At 33.4% G+C, this 24,427-nt stretch overlaps 1 protein-coding gene across 6 annotated transcripts in view; it reads right to left on the bottom strand.

The window, feature by feature from the left end:
• The window catches only part of NBEA (neurobeachin), a 783,989-nt gene that overhangs the window by 461,155 nt on the left and 298,407 nt on the right, over positions 1-24,427 (bottom strand). For 5 of the 6 annotated variants that reach the window (XM_072611897.1, XM_072611896.1, XM_072611899.1 and 2 more), the window contains 2 exons: positions 8,789-8,943; positions 6,181-6,307 (listed from right to left, as the gene is read on the bottom strand). In XM_072611897.1, the coding sequence (XP_072467998.1) occupies positions 6,181-6,307; positions 8,789-8,943 (282 nt within the window). The remainder of the gene's footprint in view (positions 1-6,180; positions 6,308-8,788; positions 8,944-24,427) is intronic. The other variant, XM_072611898.1, reaches the window with a different exon arrangement.

The raw sequence follows: 24,427 nt of genomic DNA, 5'->3' as shown, positions 1-24,427 counted from the left end.
TTCCCCAAGATGGCATGCAGTCTGATACAGACTTACACACACATTCACGTCAAACATATTTTCATATTAGTCATGCCGTTAAGAAGAATTAGAACCAATGGGATGAACTGTGAGAAAGAAGAAACAAAACAAGCAAACAAAAAGAGAGAGCAAATAGTATGGTTCGATCTGCATTCAGACTCCATAGTTCTTTCTCTGGATGTGGACAGCATTTTCCATCACGAGCCTTCTGGAGTTGTCTTAGAACCTTGCATTGCTGAGAAGAGCCAAGTCTACTTTGGTAGCCAAGTCTACCAAAGTTAATCATCACACAGTAGAGCTGTAACTGTGTAAAATGTTCTTTTGGTCCTTTTCACCTCACTCAGGATCAATTCACATTAATCTTTCCAGGTTTTTCTGAAGTCAGCCTACTCTTCATTCCTTATAGCACAATAGTATTCCATTACATTCATACACCACAACTTGTTCAGCCATTTCCCAACTGATGGGCAGCCCCTCAACTTCCAATTCATTGCCATCATAAAAAGTTGACTCAGTTCTCTAAATATTTTAGAAATGAGGCCTTTATCAGAGACACTGATTATAAAAATACTTTCCCCAGGTTTCTGCTTCCCTCCTAATCTTGGTTGCATTGGCTTTGTTTGTGCAAAACCTTTTTAATCTAATATAATCAAAATCATCCATTTTGCATTTTACAATGTTTTCTATCTCTTGATCATAAATTCTTCTGTCCTGGGTGATTTTTTGATAGCTAAAAAACTAAAACTAAAAATGCTAATTATAGACCCAAATTTAATGTTATAATTGATTTGAAATATTAAATTGATGTTTATGCTACTTCACTATATAATTTAGGCATCATCATTTAACAAAAATTTACAGTAATGATAATTGTGATCATATTTTGATTTCGAGAAGTATAAACTGCCAATGTGTGAAGTCATCCAGGAATTATAAAAATCTGAGTGCTGGTGCTTTTATTTTTATATATGTGTGTTATTTATACGTTAAGTATAATTGTGTAAATATTGGTGAATATATTTTCATTTATTTGTATGCAGGTATAATATAAAAATAGCTAGTATTCATATAGCACTTTAAAGTATACAAAGCATTTTAACATATACTATGTCATTTGATCCTCACAAAATCCACAGGAAAGAGGTATTATCCCCATTTTACATATAAGGAAACAGAGACACAGAGCAGTTAAGTGACTTAACCATGGTCAAAGACACAGTAGCTGTTTGATGTAGGATTCAAACTCAGGTTTTCTGACTCCAAGTTTTACAATGTGCCAACTAGCTGCCTACAAAATATAAACATACAAATGCATACATATAGAAGTATCAGTGTATTTTCACGTATTCAAGAGTGAACATATTTATAAGTGTGAATTTGTGTGCACATGGTAAATTCCTACCAGTATCTATGGTTTATGTTACTGAATTACAAAGTGAGTATGATTTACTGAGATAATCACTTCTCCTATAGTCAGGAAGTACGTGCTCTGTGATTGTAAATTTGTTTTGATACAAACCTTACCCAAAACTTGGTTAAGGCAAATATATTTTAAAAACCAAAGTACAGCAAATACAATACAAGTTTTGGTCATCTATTTTGAACTACCTATGAAGACATATCTTTATACTAGTTCAATATGCTGTAAGTTGACTTGAAAACTAAAGTTTTAAAAAATTGGGAAGACCAAGAAATATTTTCAATAGTTGGCTTAGTAAGCTGCAAGCAATTAGAATTCTTTCACACAGGAAAAAATTTCAATGGTTTTATAAGATGTAGAATAAAGTCAAATCAGAGAATCAAAGAATCAACGAATCTGAGAGCTGGAATGTACCTAAAACACCATCTAATCTAATCTCTACCTAACCAAGAATTCTCTACATATTACTGACAAGGGGTTATTCCAATCTGAGCACATCCTCCTCCCTGTAAGGAGTGGGATCCCATTATTACTAGAGGTCGTGCATTTCACTTGTCTACAACTCTAATTTTTTAATATAATTATTTGATTGATGCTTTTTGAAAGTGTCATGTCCAAACAACAGCATACTCTCTAAATACTTTCTTGTAACAAAAATCAAAGTTAAGCTAAAGAAACAAACATAATGGTAACGTCTGGCAAATTCTGCTTCATTCCACACCTATGATTCAACATTTTTCTGTTGAAAGAGAAGAGGTTTCTTTCTTAGAAGACTGTTTCACTGTCAAGCTTCTAGAGAAAAGACTGGTCATTGCATCAAATATAATTCTGATTCTTTTGCTGTGGTTTTCCTTTGTATTACAGTGATAACTGCATAAATTTATCTTGATTTTGCTTATTTCACTTTGCATCCACTCACACAAGTTATTTCCTAACTGCTCTATTCTTCACATCTTTCTGTTTCTTAGCAAAGCAATAATATATCATCATATTTAGATATTCCAATTTGTTCAATCACTGTCAAATCAATGCACAGACTTCCTGATTTTTGCTATTATGAAAAGTATTGTTATGAATATTTTTGTATGTATGGAGCCTTTCCCATCATAAGCACTCTAATCAATGAGGAGTTTTTCCTTACATTGAGCCAAATTTTGCTCCTGCAACTCAGGTTCATATTTGGAGCTAAAGGGGGAAATCTAGAAATCATGTAGTCCAATCCCTACATTTTACCCATAAGGAAATTAAGGCCCAAAGAATAAGTGAATTACCTCAAGTCCCACAAGAAAGTAGCACAGCAAGGATTTAACCCAGGTGCTCTAACTTCAGACTGCGTTGCTTCTAACTCTTCCCCTGAGGTTACATGGAATAAATTTAATCTTTTTTTCCATACAGCAGCTCTTTAAATACTATCTTCTTTTTGTCAGGCTAAATACATACAATCTGCATATAACATATTCCCCAGTCTTCTCACCATCCTAGTCCTTATTGTCTGGACATGCTCCAGCTTACTATAAAATGTGCTGTGTAAAAGTCTACACGGTCCAGATGTGGCCTTTCTGAGCCAGATTATAGCAGGACAACACCCTTCTCCTCTTCCCCTGCATCATTCTAGATGTTATGCTCCTCGTATTGCAATCTAGATTAGTTTAGGGGTGAGGAGCTTTGTCACATTGTTTACACATATTGAATTTCCAGTTCACTAAACACTTCTATTTTCCCCATCTTTTTCACATGAACAATTATCTAGCAACACCTCCCCCATCCTACACTAATGTATTTTTAAACCCTTGCACAGAACTTTTAACATTTATCCTTATCTAGACTCTAGCCTGTCAAGTTCTTTTCAGACTCTTGACTTTTGTCTGTTAGCTGTTCTTCCCAGATAGAAACCACTGGCAAATTTGACTAATATGCCATTTAATATCATGTTCAAGTCTCTGAGAAAAGTGTTCAGCAACACAAGATCAGGAAAAGATTCCCTAGCATATTCCACTAAAAACCTCCCTCTAAGTTGACATATAATCATTAATGATCACTTTTTTGGGGTGGATAATTCATCCATTTCCATATCTATCTAACCATCTGGTCACATATCTTATCAAAGATATCTTATCAAAGACAGTATGGAACTATGTAAATTACTTTGCTGAAAGATGGCACTGCATTAATTTACCAATCTAGTTGGAGAGAACGCTGATTCTGGAATCAGTGAGACCTGAATTTGAATCCTGTCCCAGTCACTATGTGAACCTGGAAAAGTCACTTAACAACTTCTTTCTGTCTCAGTTTCCTCATCTGTAAAATGAAGTTAATAACAATAGTACTAACTTCCCAGGGGTTGTTGTGAGGATAAAATGAGATAATATTTATAAAATGCTTCACAAATCTTAAGACACTATACAAATTTTACCTATTACTTATTGTCATTTACTTGGAAAGAAATAAAATGAGATTAATTTGGTATGACCTTAATAAAACCTTGCAAACTTTTGGGTCATTATTTTCTGCTCTACATGTTCAATAACAATCTATTTAATTATCTCTCTCTCTCTCTCTCTCTCTCTCTCTGTCACGTGTGCTAGATTTTCACCAAGAACTGAAATCAATGCAGTCTAAAAATCCCTCACTCTACTGAATATCAGGACCTTTTTCTTTCACTGGTCCCATAGCACCTATTTCCATTCTCCATGATCTTTCAGGGATCATTGACAGTGGCTCAAAGACTGTTCAGTGCTCTAAGATCAATTTGTTCATCATCTTATTTATCTTGGATTTCAATTCTACTACATATTTTTATTTATTTCCAGTCCAAAGATCATTCTTCTTGATAAATAAAAAGGAATCAAAATAAAGAATAGTTCTGCTCAAGTAAAAAAAAAATATTTTCAGGTCAGAACAAAGGTATGCTTTTTTTAGAACTCTTAAGTTTCCTTTAAGTGTGGAAAGTTTTATTCAGTTCAATTTTCTGTTCTAGATTATGAGAACTATGTGTATATATCTGCTGTATCATTAGAGAAAATTTAATATTATTAAGGAGTCACGCTATGAAATTATTTTTTTAATGATTTTGGAACAAGCAGCGCCTAAACATTTTACCATGTAACTGATATCATCACAACATAATATGATTTTGGAAACGTTATTTCATTTCAGCGCTGTAACAGAGAATTCTGGCACCCAGGGTAAACTCAAAGAAGTGGACAGAGAAGAGTGGGAGAGGCAGAGCTCAGAGTACAAACCAAGCCCGGTGTGTATATAGTTATTGACCTCAAGTCTCCTGTATAGTATGAACCCCCAAGCAGGTGGAATGAAATTAGTCTGCCCTGTCAGGTGCAAATGAACTATGGCAGTCTTAACAGGCAGGCCCAGGAAAGGGGAATGACAGTGGTGAGACATTTGGAATGTTGGGAACTAAGAGAGATACACTTTTTCTGAACAGGGTGCCTACATACTGGTATAACACCCACAGGATAGAAGTGTTCACCACCATGTTGGGGCCTGAAAGAGGTACCACGTCACTAACTATGTTAGTGCCCTGTGGTTACTATGCTACAGGACATATTTAGCAAATTAAAAATAAAGTGTCCCTGGTATTAAGTAGTCTGATAAAATAACAATATTACATTTGTACTGTAATACCAAACGTTATATTCCATGAGTTCAATCAATATTCTAAGATTGCTGTTTTTCCTTCATGCAGGTAACTTCCTCCTACATTTGCTCATTAGTGCTAAAAGACAAGCAAAATAAAAGGGTTCTAGATAACACAGAAGTACATAGATAGTAAGATGTTTATAAGAAGTAAACAATTTAAAAGTGAAAGTTCACGTGTAAAGGTTATTTGTAACTTAAATCAACCATACAATAAACATTTAGCATTCATCTTTTTATAATGCACTGCGCTAGTTTAACAGATAAGGTACAACATTCAGCTTAGTCATGATTCCGTTCTCTTGAGGAACTTATACTCTAATAGTGATGTAAAATAGAGTTAGCTTTCACATAGGTTAAATGGCAAATACAAGAAAAGTTACAAAACAAAGTTTTAGATGATAATATGTCTATGGGGCAACAATGTTATTTCCTGGAAGGAACTGGGAAGGTTTCCTAGAGGAGATGGCATTTCAGGTGGGATTACAAGGATAGGTTCAGCAGGCAAAGGAGGAAAAAGAGAATCTGAGGCACTGAGAATAGTACAAAGAAAGGGGCAAAGTTAAGAGAACATATTTCTTGTCCTGAGGAAATAACTATCAGACACATAGAGCTTCTAGAGAGAATTAATGGGAAATAAGGATGACAAAGTAGAATGGTGATAGATGGTAAAGGTCTTGAATACCAGAAAAGAGATTATTATAATAGTGCAGACTTGTAATGAATGTTTGTACTTGAGTACTGGTAGTATAAAAAGAGAAGAGGGAGGAGAGATTTCAGAGATGTTTTGGAGACGGTATCAACTTAATAATTTATTAGATAGGAGATGTAAGGGTAAAGATGATCATATAACTAGAAATATATGGCAAATTCAGAGGCCATCTAGTCCAATCCCCTCATTCTCTAGATGAGAAAGTTTGAGCACTGGAAAGGGATGGGACTTCCCAAGCTTATCCAGGTGATAAAGAGAAGGAAGTATCAAATATAGCCCCATATTTGCAAACATGGGAGACCAAATGAATTAAGATTAAGTATTGAAGTAGATTAGGTAAATGGTTATAAAATGAGGCTTTTGCCTTTCATACCTCATATTTTCAGCTGAATCCTCTGGCATTGGAGCCACAGTTTGTACAGCTGGAAGGTTTTTGCTGGTAGCACCATTCACAAAACTAGAGGAGGAGGAGGATGAAGATGACCCTGAATCCACTGCACCTGTTTCCAAAACAATACTACTTTCAGTCTTAAAAATAAAGTTAGTTGTAGATTTAACAGAACAATGCTTAATTTTATGGCTTTCTTTTTCTGGTTTTGAAAAAAAATTATCTCCATTTTTAAACAAAACAGTACAGTAATGTTTAAAAACAATTAATACGTGTTGTAACTGTTTATAAATTTAAACAGCATTTGCTGCACTAACAATTCAATTATTTTACACATCTGTCTAGTAAAAACAAATGTTACAAAATGGGATATATTTTAACATAAAATGAAAGACAACAGATGAAAATAAATTTCAGCATAAAATGAGTTTGATAAAAATAAAACAAAACCTTTCAAAACAATGCAAATTCTGAAGCAGGAGATTTCCCTACGTTTATTCCTATGTTATGAAATATTTGTTTTTTTTTAATTTCTGAATTAAATTTCTAGGTATAAATGTTCTACAATGCAGCCCCCAAAAAACATACTAAGAATGGACTTGCTTAAGCTATAGTGCATTTGATTAAATCTTTCTAACATTTTGAAATAATCTCACTATACATTTCCTTTCATTACAAAATATTATTTCAGAACAGTTGCTAATGATATATTATAGGGGCATAGTAAATAGAAGTGGAGTTGAGGGACATCTAGTGTCCCTTCTTATTACAAACCATATAGCATTTTCCAAAAACAAAAACACTGCCTTGTACTGTATCTTTAAAGGCTATAGCTGAGAGGAAATAGGCAATTTATTCCTAAAGAATATGTATATCTAAAACTTCAGCAAATATTTTATGAAAACTGTAACTGAAGTGATAGAGAAGTACTGTGGACAAAATGCTGGATTTAAAGTCAAAAATCCCTGGGTTTAAATCTAACTCTGCCACCTACAGGGCAAGTCACTTAACCTCTCTGTGCCTCAGCTTCTTCATCTGTAAAATGAGGGTCTTAGAATGGATAATCTTTAGGGTACAATCTAACTATAATCTTTATTCCAATGCAACCCCTGTACCTCTTACTTGAAACAGAAACTAACTTTGTGGAAAATACCAGGATTTGTGCTTCGTAAGGGCCATAAAGGAAAAAATAATTTGTTTTACGACCTGTCTCTCAACAAACATGACAGATAAAAGTAATTGTTAACTAAATCAGTATTATGGAATACATACATAATTTTTCTTAATATTTTTTTTCTATTTTAAAGGACCCATACTGGGTAAATATTTTTAGTACATGACATTAAAATGTGCTCTTTTTTACAGTGAAAAGAGTGGAAAAAAAGATAAGGAATTGAAGCTGAGGAAAGAAAGCTTTCAATCAAATCTTCAGAGAAGCTAGATGTTTAAAACAAATAAACAAAAACCTTTAAAAAGTAGATAAACCCTAAAAGACAAATTGTTCTTTTATGGTGCGTCAAAGAGAAATTGTGGATATAATTAAGTCTGATAAAATTATGAGCACTTTCTCCTATAACTAGTCCCATAAATGTGTTGTGGATGTTTGTCAGACTCAAAGGGAAGATGATAAACAAGATACAGAAAGCACAAAATTAATCAAAATGGGAAGGGTCTAAGTAATGATGATAGATGGAAAAGTTTAAGGCTATACAGTTTGGAGAAGAGAAGGCTACTATAGTCAGGGAAGGAAAGGCAGGGATCATCTTGCGTTGTATAAATACCTAAAAGGGAATCACAAAGATTTGGGTAAGGATTTATTTGAACTAAGCATCAACAGGAACATTCCTGGAAATTAAAAAAAAAAAAGTTAACTTCAGCAGGGCTTTTAAAAATTCAGGTTGTGGAATTTTCTGTGATAAAGAATCTTTTGGAAAAGGCATCCAATGACCTGGACAGCAACATAATCTCAGATTACAAATTAATTCAATGCTAAATAAGAGCTATCTATTCTTTATTAACACGTACTTTTCATCAATTTTTGATCTAGGCTGGAATATATCCTTTGGGTGCATTGCCAGGGACCTTGAGGGAATATTGGCATTCCTTATGGGACTTAGCAGAGATCATCCATTATGACTGAATTATATATCCACATGGACAGAGATATATAATCTCAAAACCATTTTCTATCAGTGAAAGAAGCTAGGGTGCTGATTAATGGTGTACTATAATTTCCTGATATAATTCCCCATTTACATAATGCTGTCTTAAAGGTTCAAATTCTTAATTGCTTTTGCACCCTATATATCTTTCAGTATGTAGATTTCCCTTTGAAAGTAAATGGCAATCATTGTTCTGAAAGATAAATGGGGAGTGGAGGAAAAAAATGTAAGTATGGACTTTAAAATAGTAAGTAAAGGATTCTGAAACTGCAAGCAAATTTCCCCTAATTCTATTAACTTTGACTCCCACAAAAGTCAAAGGAGTCTGAACTATCCAAGGAGTTTATTTTTAAATATCAAAAAAGAAGAAAAGGAAGAAAGAAAACAGAAAGCAAAAGATGAGGGGTCACAAAAATATTTAAGGACAATACCTGTTGTATTAATCATACTTTTTGGTGTAGCTCCAGTAGCAGCAAATATATTAGGTGTACTGCCTGCAGGCAGCCCACTTCCAGCAGTAGCAGCTCCTACAGTGGTAACAGCCAGACTACCAGGAGGAGCCTTCTTCACAGGCACTACAACACTCCTACAAACAAAGAAACAGTTATGGATATCAGTTCTACATATGGACATGACAATACATCAAAATAACTTTTCAATTTATGAACCTACTTGCATGAGGAGAATATTAAAGGTTCTATAACTAAGAAAATGTGGTTACTATATTATGTAATTCATAAGGAAAATATATGTGTAGTACACGGAGTTTTCAAATCTTTGAAAAAAAAGTCATGTAATCTTTAAAAATAAATCTATAGACAGTGGAGAAATGTATGCTCAAAGCAGCAGATTTTTAGCTATTAATATAGGGATTTTCTTGGTAAGTATATATAAAATATCTTCCCCAAAATGTGTAAAACTGCTATTTAAAAAAAAAAAAAACAACCCTAAACTTTTTATTTCAAGAAAAGATTTATTTTTAATGAGGTAAAAGACCAAAATAAGCAGGTCCTACTTTTCACTTAGCTGCTTTCTCCCGGGGTTACTAACAACCTTCTAACTGGCAGATCTAACAGCCTCTTGTCAATGCTGACCTCTCTGCTAGCCTCCAACACCACCGTCTCTTTGGTAACTTCTTCTTTCACTACTCTCTATTGGTTCTAGTCCCGCTCATTTGGCCATTCATTTTTAGTCTCTTTCGCTGTCTCTGCATCCAGTTCCTGATCACTGACCACAGGTGTCCCATGTTTTTTTCTCCCTATACTATTTCATTTGGTGATTTCATCTGCTCCCGTAGTGTCAATTATAATCATTATGCTAATGATTCTCAAATCCTTTTAGTCATCCCTATCCTCTCTCCTGACCTCCATTCTCCAGTCTCCAAATGCCTTTCAGACATGGCAAACTGGATGTCTTGCAGACATATTAAACTTAAAATGTCCAACACTGCATTTATCTTCTTCCCCAAACCTTTCTCCCCTTCCAAACTCTAATTACTATTGAAGCTATCACTTTCCTCCCAGTGGTGGACATCCTCCCTAGGCTTACAACCGAAGTATCATCTTTAACTACCCACTCACTCTCCATATCCAATCTGTTGCTGTGGCCTATAGATCTTACCTTTGCAACATTTCTCAAAAAAAAAAAAAAAATCCCCTTTTCTCCTTGGATATTGCCACAATCCTAGTGCCGGTCCTCTTCTCTGTACTACTGTTTTGGCCTGTTGGTTGTGTGTCCCTGCCACAAGTTCTCTCTATTCCACTCAATCCTCCATTAAACTACCAAAGTGATTTTCCTAAAGTATATACCTAGCCAAGTCACCCCTCCTTCTAATTAAACTACAGTGGCTAGCTCTCACTTACAGGATCAAGCAGAAAATTGTTTGGCATTCAAAATCCTTCAAAAACAACCTGCTTCCCTTTACCTTTTCAGTTTTCTTACACTTTATACTACATACCCCAAAACATATTCTCCTAGGCAGGTAAATAGCATAGTGGATAGAATGCTGACCTGGAATCAGGAAGATCTAATTACAAATCTAGCCTTGGACTTTAAGAGCTCTGTGACCCTCGATAAATCACTTAACTTCTATCTGCCTCACTTTCCTCAACTATAAAATGGCCCCTACCGTGCAGATCTGTTGTGAAATATTTGTAAAGACTTAGCAAAGGAACCTCTGGCACATAGTAGACATTTATTATATTATTTTTTTCTTGCTATCTATCCTTTTTTCCTTCAACAACGGCTTTCTTTCTGTTCCTCAAATAAGATAGTCCATTTTCCAACTCCAGCCATTTTCACTGATGGGTCATCATGCATGAAACGCTTTCCCATATCACCTCCACAGCCTTCTACAAGATGTCTTTCCCAATCCTTCTTAATTCTAGTATCTTCCTTCTGTTGATTATTTCTTATTATTTCTGTATATATTTTGTTTGTAGAGATGTTTGAATATTATCTCCCCCATTAGATTGTGAGCCCCTTGTGGACAGCAACTATCTTTCGCATTCCTCTGTATCCCCAGTGCTTAGCACAGTGCCTGGCACACAGCAGGCACTTATATAAATGTCTACTGATTGACTAAAATAGTTACTTTATTTTCTAAACAAAGGCATTTAGTGTTTAATTTTTCATACAAAAATAGATATAGTATTCTAAAGTAAAAGATTTCTGTACTAGCAAGGAGATTACAGTGATATACCACAAGAAACACATACTATAACCAGGTGGAATTTACACCAGAAATGCAGGGCTGGTTCAATATTAGAAAAAAACAACAGTATAACTGACCATATCAATAACAAAACAAACAAAAATCATATGACTATCTTAATTGATGAAAAAAAGCCTTTGACAAAATACAACTCTTATTCCTATTAAAACACACTAGAGAACACAGGAATAAAGGAAGCTTTCCTCAAAATGATAATATTTACCTAATACAGGTCACAAACATTATCTGTAATGGAGACAAGCTAGAAGCCTTCCCCCCAAAAATCAGGGGCAAAGCAAGGATGCCCATCACCACCTCTACTATTCAATATTGTATTAGAAATATTAGCTATAACTATATGAGATGAAAAGAAATTGAATGAATTAGAACTGGCAATGAGGAAACAAAACTGCCACTCTTTGTAGATGATATGATGGCATACTTAGAGAATCCTAGAAAATTAACTAAAAAAACTACTTGAAATAACTAATGACTTTAGAAAGTTGCCGGATACAAAATAAACTCATATAAATCATCAGCATTTCTATATTTTGCCAACAAAATCCAGCAGCAAGAGATACAAAGAGAAATTCCATTTAAAATAACTAGACAATATAAAACACCTGGGAGTTTACCTGCCAAGACAAACCAAGAAACTATATGAACACAATTATAAAACACTTTTCACACAAATAAAATCAAATCTAAACAACTGGATAAACATTAATTGTTAACAGGCAGGCCAAACCAAAACAATCTATTAATTCAGTGCCACACTTGTCAAACTACCAAAAATTATTTTACAGAGCTAGAAAAAATAATAACAAAATTCATCTGGAAAAACAAAAGATCAAGGAAATCAAGGGAATCAATCAAAGAAAGAGGTGACAGAAGGTAGTCTAGCCATACCAGTTTTCAAAATGCATTATAAAGTGGTAATTATCAAAACAATGTGGTACTGGTCAAGAAACAGGGTGGCAGATCAGTGCAATAGATTAGATATACATTATGTTATAGTAAATGACCAGAGCAATCTAGTATATGATAAACACAAAGATTCAAGGCTTTGGAACAAAAACACATTATTTGACAAAAAATGCTAGGGAAACTGGAAAACAGTACAGCAGAAACTAGGTACAGACTAACATCTCACACCATATATCAAGATAAGGTCAAAATGGGTGTATGATTTATACATAAAGGGTGATACCATAAGTAAATTAGGACAGCATGAAGGAGGGAAGAAATTAAGACCAAGGAAAAGATAGAGAGCATTACAAAATGTAAAATACATAATTTTCATTATATAAAATTTAAAGTTTTTGCACAAAAAAACAAAACCAATGCAACCAAAATTAAAAAGAAAGAAGAACATGGAGGGGGAGAGATTTTGCAACAAGTATCTCTGATAAAGGTCTCATTCTCAAATATATGGAGAACTGAGTCTGATTTATAAAAATACAAGTCATTTCCCAAATGATAAATGGTCAAAGGATATGAACAGGCACTTTTCAGATGAAGAAATCAGAGGTATCTGTAGTCATATGAACAAAATACTCTAGGTGCTTCTAAAACTGTGGGCTGTACCTGAATGTGCAATGACCAAAAATTAATTCAAAATCAAACGTAATAAATCTGAGGTGTTTCTGGCACCACTTGCCCATGTTGCATCATGCAATTTCACTACAGCCTTGGTCCAGAACACAAAGCATCCATACTTTGCACTGCACATGTCCTCAGGACACACAACTTCAATGAACAGGAAAAGGGGTCAGGAGTGAAAAAAGTTTAAGAAGCCCTGCTCTAAATCACTATTGATCAGAGAAATGTAAATTAAAACAACTCTAAGGTACCATGGTACACCTGTTAAATTGGTGAATATGACAAAAAAAAAGGAAAATGACAAATGTTGGAGGGGACGTAGGAAAACTGGGACACTAATGCACAAATAGTGGAGTTGTGAATTGATCCAACCATTCTCGAGAGCAATCTGGAACTATGCCCAAAGGGCTATAAAACTGTACATACCCTTTGACTTAGCAATACTGCCACTAGGTCCATATATCCCAAAGACATCAAAACAAGGAGGAAATAACCTATTTGTAAAAAAATATTCATTCAAAAAATATTATTCAAATAAGAATTTGAAATTGAGGGGATGTCTATCAGTTGGGGAATGGTTAAACAAGCTGTAGTATGTGATTGGGGTAGAATATTATTGTGCTGTAAGAAATGACAGAGAATGATTTCAGAAAAACCTAGAAAGACTTACATGAATTGATGCAAAGTGAAGGAAGCAGAACCAGGAGAATGTTACACACAGTAACAGCAATAATGTACAATGATCAACTGTGAATGACTTAGTTATTCTCAGCAATACAATGCTCCAAGACAATCCCAAAGGACCAATGATGAAGCATACTATCTGCCTCCAGAGAAAAAGAACTAATATTGTCTGATTATAGACTGAAGCATGCTATTTTTCACTTTTTAAAAAAAATTTGAATCTTCTTATACAAAATGACGAATATGGAAATATTTTACATGATTGTACATGTACAATCTACATCAGATCGCTTACCATCTCAAGGATGGGGGATGGGAGGGAAGAAGGAATAGAATTTGGAACTCAAAACATTTTTTAAAAAATCTTTGAAAAATTGTTTTTACATGTAAGTGGGGGAAAATTTAAATATATTAAAAATAAAAAAACCACTAAATACCAAAAAGAAAGGTTTCTGGAAAATGTAATAATTAAGATCCTTTATGAGATATTTAATTCTACACTTATTTCAAACCCCAATTTCTTGAATAAGAGCTTTCAAAATTTTCCAAATTCCCTTAAAAACTCTGGCATGAGTCTCAGAGAAAAAAATGTGCTGCATTACATATTACATTAAATTTAACAATAAATAATAATTATCAAGCCAAATCCTTTTATTTTTATTCATAACTTAATTATAAATTATGCAGGAATATAAACATCAATATAGTTAATACTTGTAAGTAGCTATAGTCTTATGAAAATTGAATGTTATAAGCCAGATTTAACTGATATTTTTCAGAATATTTTCAACTTTACAATTAAGAAAATATGAACTTTAAGTTGAACTTAATAATGAATAAAGAAACATTTAAAAAGCTGATGCTAATTTACAATTTAAAAGCAATTACATGAGTAATCTAGAAAGGGTTATAAAATTATTCAGTTTTAACACATCATTTTCCCAAATAAAAGAAAACTCTAATCACGGAGTACTCTTTTAGAGTAACTGTAATCATGATGTTCACAATGACAGTCTAAAATCAAACTACTGTCTAAATTCATTATTCAAATGCTGTGAAATAAATGAATAAATGTTTATTGTGAATCTCCGATGTGCTCATTTCAGTGTCTATGCTGATGGTTCAAATAACCTATTTGCTGCCAAAGATATTTTTTCATATTTGCTTCACACCTTTCATAATTAACACAAGCTATAAAGAAATGGATGACTTTTTCCTCTATTAACTTTTTCTGACCAGTATTTCCAAGTAATTTTCCTAAATAGGTTTGGCTATCCAAGAGCAATTTTGTAATTCAACTCCTTATAAAGCATTATGTAACACCCAGGGCACTGGCACGGTACAAATGTGGAAAGAGGTATGTTCTCTGGACTCAAATAACAATTTTCATGGAGGTGGAAGTGTTAGGAAAATATCATGGGTAAATATACTAAAAGTTAAAGTGTTACAGAGGGAAAGGAGAAACTTAGACAAAACACTCTAAGAACATCTAGGGAATGAAAGAGGACTCAAAGTTTGGGAGGACAAAGGAGGTAACAGAAGTGACACCTACACTGATTCTAGAAGAAAGAGAGAGGTGAGAAGGCAATGTAGGAGGAACAGTAGCCTACATAAAATCCAGGAGAAATAACAAAGAAACACAAACCATGCACACAAAGGGCTCACATTACTGCAGTGGGAGACAGACACAGGTTTCAGCTACAAGTGAGATGGAAAGGCTCCACAAGCCTTAGGTTACAGTAGCAAATCAGATGCATTGCAGTTTCTTTAATTTTTTTTCCATTCATAAAGCATCTATTTCAAATGCTGAAAAGAATCAGACAGTGCCAGGGACTTCGATGTTGAGAACTTTTCTTTCTGGATTTTTAGCAGGTAAACCTGATGATGGCGTAGGCCTACAATATTTGGTTTTACATATTTAATCAAGTCCCAATAAACAGGATATTCTAAAAGCCTTATTGCAATTTTAAGCTACTGAAGCTATTTTATTAAAGTTCAAAACTGCACTCTTTTGGAATATCATACTTCTCTAGAAGTACGTTGCAGACTTATCTATGATCCTGTGAGATCAGACTTATCAGAAAATTGATGCAAAAATGTCTTTTCCAATTGACAGTTTTTCTTCTTATCCTAGTAGCAGAGATTTTGTTCTGTGCAAAAGTCTTTCAATTTAATTTAATAGAAATAATCTATTTTATCTTTTGTAATCAATTTTATCTCTTGTTCAATAAAAAATTTTCCCCTGGCTGGAGATGTAAAGGGCTCTCATCTAATTATTTTTATCTTGTGAACTTTAATGTTCAGGATACAGATTTATTTCGAACTTATTGTGGTATAAAGTATAACAGATAGGTCTAAAACCTAATTTCCTCTGAACTGTTTTCCAGAAGTTTTTATATGATAGGTATTTCTTCAACAAGTAATTTATGCTCTCAGGTAAATGAACACTGGGTTAATGAATTCAATTGCTTTTCATGCACTTTTATGTAGTCAGTGTAGTGATCCTTATTTTTTGGTCTGTTTAAAATAGTTTTGATGAGTATTTCTTCATAAATCAAATGAAGCCTGGGAAGTGACAGTCCTCCTTCACTCCCATTTTTTTCCCATATTTTTCTTGAAATTTTAGTCCTTTTATTCATTCAAAAGAATTGTATTATATTCTCCATCTCTATATGGTATCCTTCTGTCAGCTGAGCAGCATTAATCTATGAATAAATTTAGGTAGTTTCTTATTTTTATTATATTGGTGAAATCCAACCAGAAGCAATAAATATCCCTCCAATTATCTGTCTATATTTTTTAAAGTTGTTTTTTTTCACAATTGCATTTACATAAGCTTTTACTGCATCTCAACTGTCAACTCTCAGATACCTTTTGCATTTTTTGTTATTTTATATGAGAATATCTTATGATTTTTCTCCTAATTTTTTATCACAATATAGCAAAGCTGTTTATTTTGTAGATTTACTTGGTATCTTCACTAAAGGTATCAATTATCTTAGTATGATTATCTGCTGAGTTAATGGAGTTTTCTAAGTAAAACTAGGTTATGAGTAAATAGGGATGACATTTTATACTTTTTTGGCTATGGTTATTCCTTTATCTTATTTCTTGACTTACTGCTATTGCTAGAATTTCTAAGACTAAGTGAAATAACAGTGGGAATGGGAGCAATTTTACTTTAGGCCTATACTTATTGGAAAGTGTCAAATATTTCCCCTATTACAAATACTTCCAGTTTTTTATTTCTGATATATCATATTGATCATGTCAAAATAGTGCTTCTATGCTTATGAGTGGATTTCTTTTACTTAGAATAAATCAATGCTATACTTGTCAAAGGGTTTTTCTGCATCTATTGATATAATCAACTGGCTTAGGAAGTTTTGTTTTTAATGTGTTTAAGCTGATTATTTTTATGAAGTTGAACCATCCTTGACTGTCAGCCAGGTGGCAAAGTAGATAGAGCGCCAGACTTGGAGTCAGGGAGACCTGGGTTCAAATCTAGTCTCAGACACTTACTAACTATGAGACCCTCTGCAACTCACTTAATTTCTATTTGCTTCAGTTAAATTGTCTGCAAAATCGGGATAATGATATAGCACCTACCTCCTATGGCTGCTATGAGGAACCAATGAAAAAATAATGATAAAGTGCTTAGTGTGTGCCTGGAACATGGTACGCATCCTATGAAAGTTATTACTATTATTATCGTTATTATCATAACAGCCACAAAGAATTTTTATACGCAGGGCTACTGTCTTTTTGCTAGAATTTTATTTCAAATGTTTGCATCGATGTGATTGCTCACATTTGTCAGGGTGGTCTCCTGACTTTCCCCTTGCTCATCTAACATTTATGTCTCAGACTTCTGTTCTTCCTCTTGGTCTATTCAAATTCTACCAATCCCTTCAAGGCTCACATCAACCTGTCATGAAACATTTTTATGACAAATTTAATCAATATTGACGCCTTTCTTTTTATAGTCTACAGAATTTATTTGCTATATCAAACATTTGGACATTTTAGCATTATTTTTATATAAATGTTTCATTAGAATACCTTTTGCTATATATTTTAAAAGATCAAAAAAATATCTTATAACTATTATTTAATAGGTCTTCTGGAAAACCTTTTTTCCAAATCTTGATTCAACAAATCACTTGTCTAAATTTTGATTTCCTCAGTTTGCAAAATGGGAAGACAATGTAGTATAGTGTATGGAAAAACTAGCCTCAAGTCAGGAAGTCTTTGATGATATCTGATAATATTTTTATGATGATATCATACAGCCCAAACAAGGGCATAAAAGTAATCAATAATAAATGAACAGGTCATAATTCTATGGTTTAAAAGAAAAGATGTAATTGGTTTTTAACAAGAGATAGCTTTATTTTATGATTTTGTTTAGTAATAGCAAGCAAGGTATAAAACAAAGAGATGTACTCACTGATCTTAGAAAGACATGCAGAGACTTGCATAAAATAATGAAGTGCAAAATGAACAGAATCAAAAGAACATGGTATACAGTAACAGCAATATTGTTTAAAGAATGACTTTGAGTGGATAAGTCATTCTGACTTCTGCAATTAACCATAAAGGTCATATGAAGAAAGAAGCTATCTGCATCCAAAGAAAGAACTAATACAAGTATATGTAAAATAAGTTTACACACACACACACACACACACACACACACACACACACACACCCCTATTTGTGTTTAATGCTAGCCATCTTTATGGTGGGATGGGGGAAATATATAAAAAAACAAGGGAAAAAAGAAATGTATACGATAATTTTGTTGTATATTTGAAAGGAATAGCAAGTTGTGCTTAGTAGATTTACAATTTCAGGTACAATCACCTTTTTTATTTTACTATGTTATAGAAATGCTTGTTCAATTCCATAAATATATATTAATATAATAAAAAGAGAAAAAATAAAATTTTTTATGTTTCTTAAAAGTAAAACCATGTAGCAATATTTTCCATTTAGCAATTTTAATGGTCCTAAACTTCTCCCTGAAATGAGTTCTATTTTTAAACAATCTTCTTCTGGTGACCCTATAGCTAGCTATGTAAGTCATAAATTATCAAGAATAAAAATTGACAGTACTCTAAGGGGAAATGAAAGGTAACTGTTAAAGAAGAATGATATGAGTAGAAGCATAAAGAATGTCTTCAGAGAGATGGATGACTTGAAAAAAAAAAGGATGGCCACTAACATAGCAAGAGTTAGGGATGGGTGAAAGATATATCAAGTCCAATACCAAGAGAACTAAACAGGAAGGCCCCAGCACCTTAAACAGATAACCCATGAAACTTTTATAGAAGGAAACATAAAGTGAGTTGCCCAGAAAGAGAAAACTTGGATGGGCTATGATTTGGACTGTCAGATGTCTTCACAATGATGGGATCGAAGATCCATCAAAGTATTAAAATATGACACATACTATATAAATGAGCAAGACATGATTACTTATGCCGTGTACTTTAGGCTCTAGGGATACAAAAATAGATAGTCCTTGCCTTCAAGGTCTCCTATTCAGTTTAGATGGGGTTCTATTTGTTGACTGTGGAATGAGAATTAGAAAGGACTTTAGATATCATTTAGATGATATATGTAAAAGCTTTTGTAAGCATAAGCAATGTATATTTATTATGTTTCACTGCTATTCTATTTTAGAATACCTGGATCATTTCATCACTACTAATACCACCATCACTACCATGACTATTAACACCATCACCAATGATGATGATAATAACAATAATAATAGCACTTACAAAATTATTTAAGAGTTGTAAAATGCCTTTCCACATATAATCTCACTTAATCCTCATACAAATACTGGGAGGTATTTATTGTTATTATTCCCACTTTACATAGGAGGAAAATGAGGCAGAGAGAAGTTAAGTGATTTACCCAGGGTCATATAGCTAGTAAGTATCTAAAGCCAAATATGAACAAGATGTGTTCTGACTCCGAGTCTAGCAATTTATCTATCCATTGGGCTACCCAGCTGCCTGAGCAGAACTTCAATTAAAACCTTCTGATAAGCTAGATATAGCAGACACAGATTTTTCCAAGTTGACTAGGTTAATTAAAAATTATCACTGTAGATTATTATAAATTATCCATCTAATTTTTTCTTATGTTCAAATCATGCTTCATGGCAATCTATTTCCAAGCTACATACTCTACTATTACCAAAGGCAGACATCTAACCAGTCTATTTTTAATAACAATAATCCAGCTGGCACATGTGTATTATAATTATATCATTAATTAATGTTATTAATAATTAATTTTAAACACTATTAAAATGTTAATTATTACAATTAACAATTAAAATAATTCAGAAACTAAGTTACTATCTCAAAAAGATTAAATTTCATTTGGAACTGTTGTTTAGTTGCTTTTAATCATGTTGGACTCTTCATGATCCCATGTGGGGTTTTCTTGGCAAAGACACTAGAGTGTTTGCCATCTCCTTCTCACACTCACTTTATAGATGAGAAAACTGAGGTAGATAGAGATAGGTGACTTGCCCAGGGTCACACAACTATTAAGTATCTGCGGCCTGATTTGAATTCAGCATTCTATCCACTGTGCCACCTAGCTGCCCTCATTTGGTACTAGCTACTTCAAAATACCAAGTAAAAGGTACTTTCAAAACAAGTGTTAAAGTAACATTAATCAGGTAAGATTCATTTGATGGAAAACTAAATGCTTTTATGCTCAGGAACCCTTAATATCTTAACCTGTCATAGGTGTATGTATGGGGTTTTTTTTTCTTCGTAAAGTTTATCTTTGGTCAAAAGCAATAAAATCTAAATTAATGTTTGTTACCCATATATAATACCTAATTGTTCTCTGTAAAATTTATCTTTGGGCAAAAGCAACAAAATCTAATAACGCTTGTTACCTTAACAAGTCTATTTGCTACTTAAGGAGAACCAGATTATGTACTTTTCCATGTGCTACGCCCCCTCCTTCACTCCCTAACCAAATCCTATCTACCTTGAAGTCTCTATTCAAATTACAGCTCTGTGAAGTCGTTTTTGTTCATTTGTTTTTTGATTTAAAAAAATATATTATTTATTTTATTTTTATTTTTAAGGTAAAACAAACATTTCCATAACACAGAATATTAAAAAGATGATTGCATATGAAACTGCAAATCTACTGTATACAACTTGGTATTTCTTGTGAAGTCTTTCTAGTCTTAGGTGGAAGTGATCCTCTCCTCATTTAAACTTTATAGATTAAAATTTTTTTCCTGTACTCATTATTTTGCTGTTGTTTTATATTGTTAGTTTTTTCAATTATTGTTGTTCAGTCACTCAGTCTTTGCTGATTCTTTGTGACCTAATGAACCATACTGTCTATGGGGTTTTCTTAGCAAAGATACTGGAGTAGTTTGCCATTTCCTTCTACAGATGAAGAACCAAGACAAAGAGGATTAAGTGACTTGCCCAAGGTCACACAGTTAGTGTTGGAGGCCACATCTGAACTCAGGTCCTCTTGAATCCAGGCCTAGTATCTAGTTTTCAATTATGGAGTTGCAAATTATTTCTATAACACTTTCTACTACTTGAAAGCTCTGTTTTGTTTTAAAGATTGGGGTGAATTTTAGTATACCTGTTAATACTTAGTTACATTAACATTTGTCTATGCTCTAATCAACTCTAAACATAATACTTTTCATTCCAAATCCGATACCTCCATTAGTATCAGTTGCATTCTAGGAAGGGCTAACTCTAAGAAAAAGAACTGACTCGATGCAGTTAGTTGTCCAAGCCTCCAATGGTCTGTCTTCCCCTGTCCCTTTCCTTTTTTGTTCTCTAGTGCTTAAACCCAACCTAGATTTTTCTTTTCCTATTTTGATCTTTTTCTTAACAATTTCTTTTTATAAGTTTTATCCTGAATTCAACACTAAATACAACATGCATTTACATAGACAGATGTGTGTATACTACAATTATTAAAAATGTGGAATAACAGGGCAGGAGGAGGGAATAGCCATTCATATAGATTTTACTATGTGGCATACACTGTGCTAAGCTCTGTACAATCATTATCATGTGGCAACCTCATAACAATCCTTTGAGATAGGGGCTGTTATCATCTTCATTTTACAGTTGTGAAAACTGAGGCAAACAGAAATTTAAATGACTTGCCAAAGGTTATAGGGCTAGTAAGGGTCTGAGGTCAAATTTGAACTCAGATCCTCCTGTCTCTAGATTGAATGCTATATTCACTGTCCCACTAACTTCCAAATAGCATTTTAATTGTTCTTTGAAAGACACAATTCAATTACGAATTGATCTGGTCATGTTGTTAGATGTTCCCTTGGAAATCCCAATTCCTCATCGTGGACCTGAAGTTCCTTAGTGGTAAGTTCAGTTTCTGTTTTTGCTACTAATTTTGCTTTTCTTCTGCTACTAATGTGAATATTTTACATTTCTTTATAAGTTTTGATCCATTTCATCTAAGTTATCAGTTTTGTTGGCTTATAATTGGGGAAAATAATTTCTAATAGTTTTATTTACTCTTATGAATTTTCACCATTTTTTATTAAAAAAAAAAAACAATAGTTTCCTCAAATAAGTAAAATGAGATATTTGTAAAAGCATAGTCTCACATTTCATCAGCCCTATTTAAATGCTTTTTTCCTTACTTTCCCCTTCCTTCTCTTTTTAAATAAAATTAGTTGTAATGATTTTTACATAACATATCAGATAATGTTTTATTTATTTATCCATTTTCATTTATTTATCCATTCAATGATTTTTTACTTTCAATTTTATTAATCTCTTCTTTGAACTTCAGTATTCCTCACTTGATTTCAAGTTGGATGAGTTTTTATTTGTTGCATTTCTAGGTGAGTTTTTAAAATTGCATGCCATTCATTTTTTTCTTTCACTTTTGTTGTGGAAAGCATATAGACACAAATTTTCCCCTAAGTAAAATTTTAACTGTATTCTGAAACTTTTAGCAAATTGTCTCACTGTTATCATTTTCTTTGAAAAACTTTTATATTGTTTCTATGATTTGTTCTCTCCATAAATTCTTTAGGATGAAGTTATTTTGTCTCTAGTTTAAATGTTTTCTTCAAATGTTCTTTATTGAATAGAACTTTTACTATAGTATGTTCAATAAATGATGTTTGGTATGTCAATGTTTTTGCATTTCTGTGAGGTGTTTATAAGTCATACACGATCAGGCATTTTTATAAAGGAGAAGAGGGGGAAGAAATAAGCATTTATATAGTATCTACTATGTGACAGATATTGTACTAAGTGCTTACCCCCCCAATATTTATTGTTTTCAGTTTTCAACATTCACTTCCATAAGTTTTAAATTTTTCCCCCTTTCTCCCCACTCCCTCCCTAAGAAGGCATCCAATCTTACAAGGGCTCTACACATACATTCCTATTAGAACACATTTTCACATTAGTCATGTTGCATAGACGAATTATAAGAATGGGAGAAACTATGAGAAAAACAAAACATAATAAAAGAGAAAATACCCTGTTTCATTCTGTGTTCCAACTCCATAATTCTCTCTCTGGATGTGGATGGCAATGTGCATCATGAGTCCTTTGGAAATATTTTAGGGTCTTGCATTGCTGGGAAGGGCTAAGTCTATCAAAATCAGTCCTCACACACTGTGCTGTTACTGTATGTAATGTTCTCCTGGTGCAGCTCACTTCACTCAGCATCAGTTCATCCATATAAGTTTTTCAGGCTTTTCTGAAGTCTACCTGTTCGTCATTTCTTATAGCACAATAGTACTTCATTACATTCATATAGTCACAACAAGCTGTGACTTGTTCAGCCATTCCCCAACTGATGGGCATCCCCTCAATTTCCAGTTCTTGGCCACCACAAAAAGAGCTGCTATAAATATTTTTGTACATGTACTTTTGTACTACATGGGCTTTTCCCAATTTTTATGGTCTCTGGCATACAGCTCTAGAATCAGGATTGCAGGGTCAAGGCATATACACATTTTTATAGCCCTTTGGACATAGTTCCAAACTGTTCTTCAGAATGGTTGGATCAGTTTATAGCTCCACCCACAATGAATTAGTATTCCAATTCTCCCCTATCTTCTCCAACATTTATCATATTCCTGTTTTGTCATGTTAGCTAATCTGACAAGTATGATGTGGGACCCCTCAGAGTTGTTTTGATTTGCATCACTCTAATCACTAGTGACTTAGAGCATTTTTTCATATGACTATAGATAGCTTTAATTTCTTCCTCTGAAAACCACCTGTTCATATTCTTTGACCATTTATTAACTGGAGAATGACTTGTATTACTGTAAATTTGTCTCAGTTCTCTATATATTTTAGAAATTAGGCCTTTATCACAGAAACTAGTTGTAAAAATTCTTTCCCAATTTTCTGCTTCCCTCCTAATCTTGGTTACACTGGCTTTGTTTGTGCAAAAATGTTTCAATTAATAATAAAAATTATCCATTCAGCATTTCATAATGTTCACTATCTCTTGTTCGGTCATGAATTCCTCCACTCTCCATAAATCTGACAAATAAACTATTCCTTGCTCCCCTAGTTTGCTTGTTTTATCAGTCTTTATACCTAGATTGTGTACCCATTTGGACTTTATTTTGGTATACAGTGTCAGGCATTAGTCTATGCTCAGCGTCCATCACACTGTTTTCCCAGCAGTTTTTGTCAAACAGTGAATTCTTATCCCAGAAGCTGGAGTCCTTGAGTTTATCAAACAGTAGAGTGTTATAATCTTTGATTACTGTGTTTTGTCTACCTAACTTATTCCATTGATCTACCCCTCTATTTCTTTGCCAGTAACAAGTGGTTTCAATGATTGCTGCTTTATAATACAATTTGAGATCTGGTATGGCTAGGCCACCTAAGTATATCATCATATTATCTGCAAAGAGTGATAACTTCACTTCTTTGCCTATTCTAATTCCTTCAATTTCATCTTGTTCTCTTATTGCTAAAGTTAACATTTCTAGCACCACACTGAATAACAGTGGTAATAATGGACATACAGGGTGAACCCTGATCTT

This window comes from Notamacropus eugenii, chromosome 5, assembly GCF_028372415.1.
Source record: "Notamacropus eugenii isolate mMacEug1 chromosome 5, mMacEug1.pri_v2, whole genome shotgun sequence".
NCBI classification, from domain to species: domain Eukaryota; kingdom Metazoa; phylum Chordata; class Mammalia; order Diprotodontia; family Macropodidae; genus Notamacropus; species Notamacropus eugenii.
The sequence above is the reverse complement of the archived record's forward strand: the minus strand, read 5'-3'. Positions and strand labels throughout refer to the sequence as shown.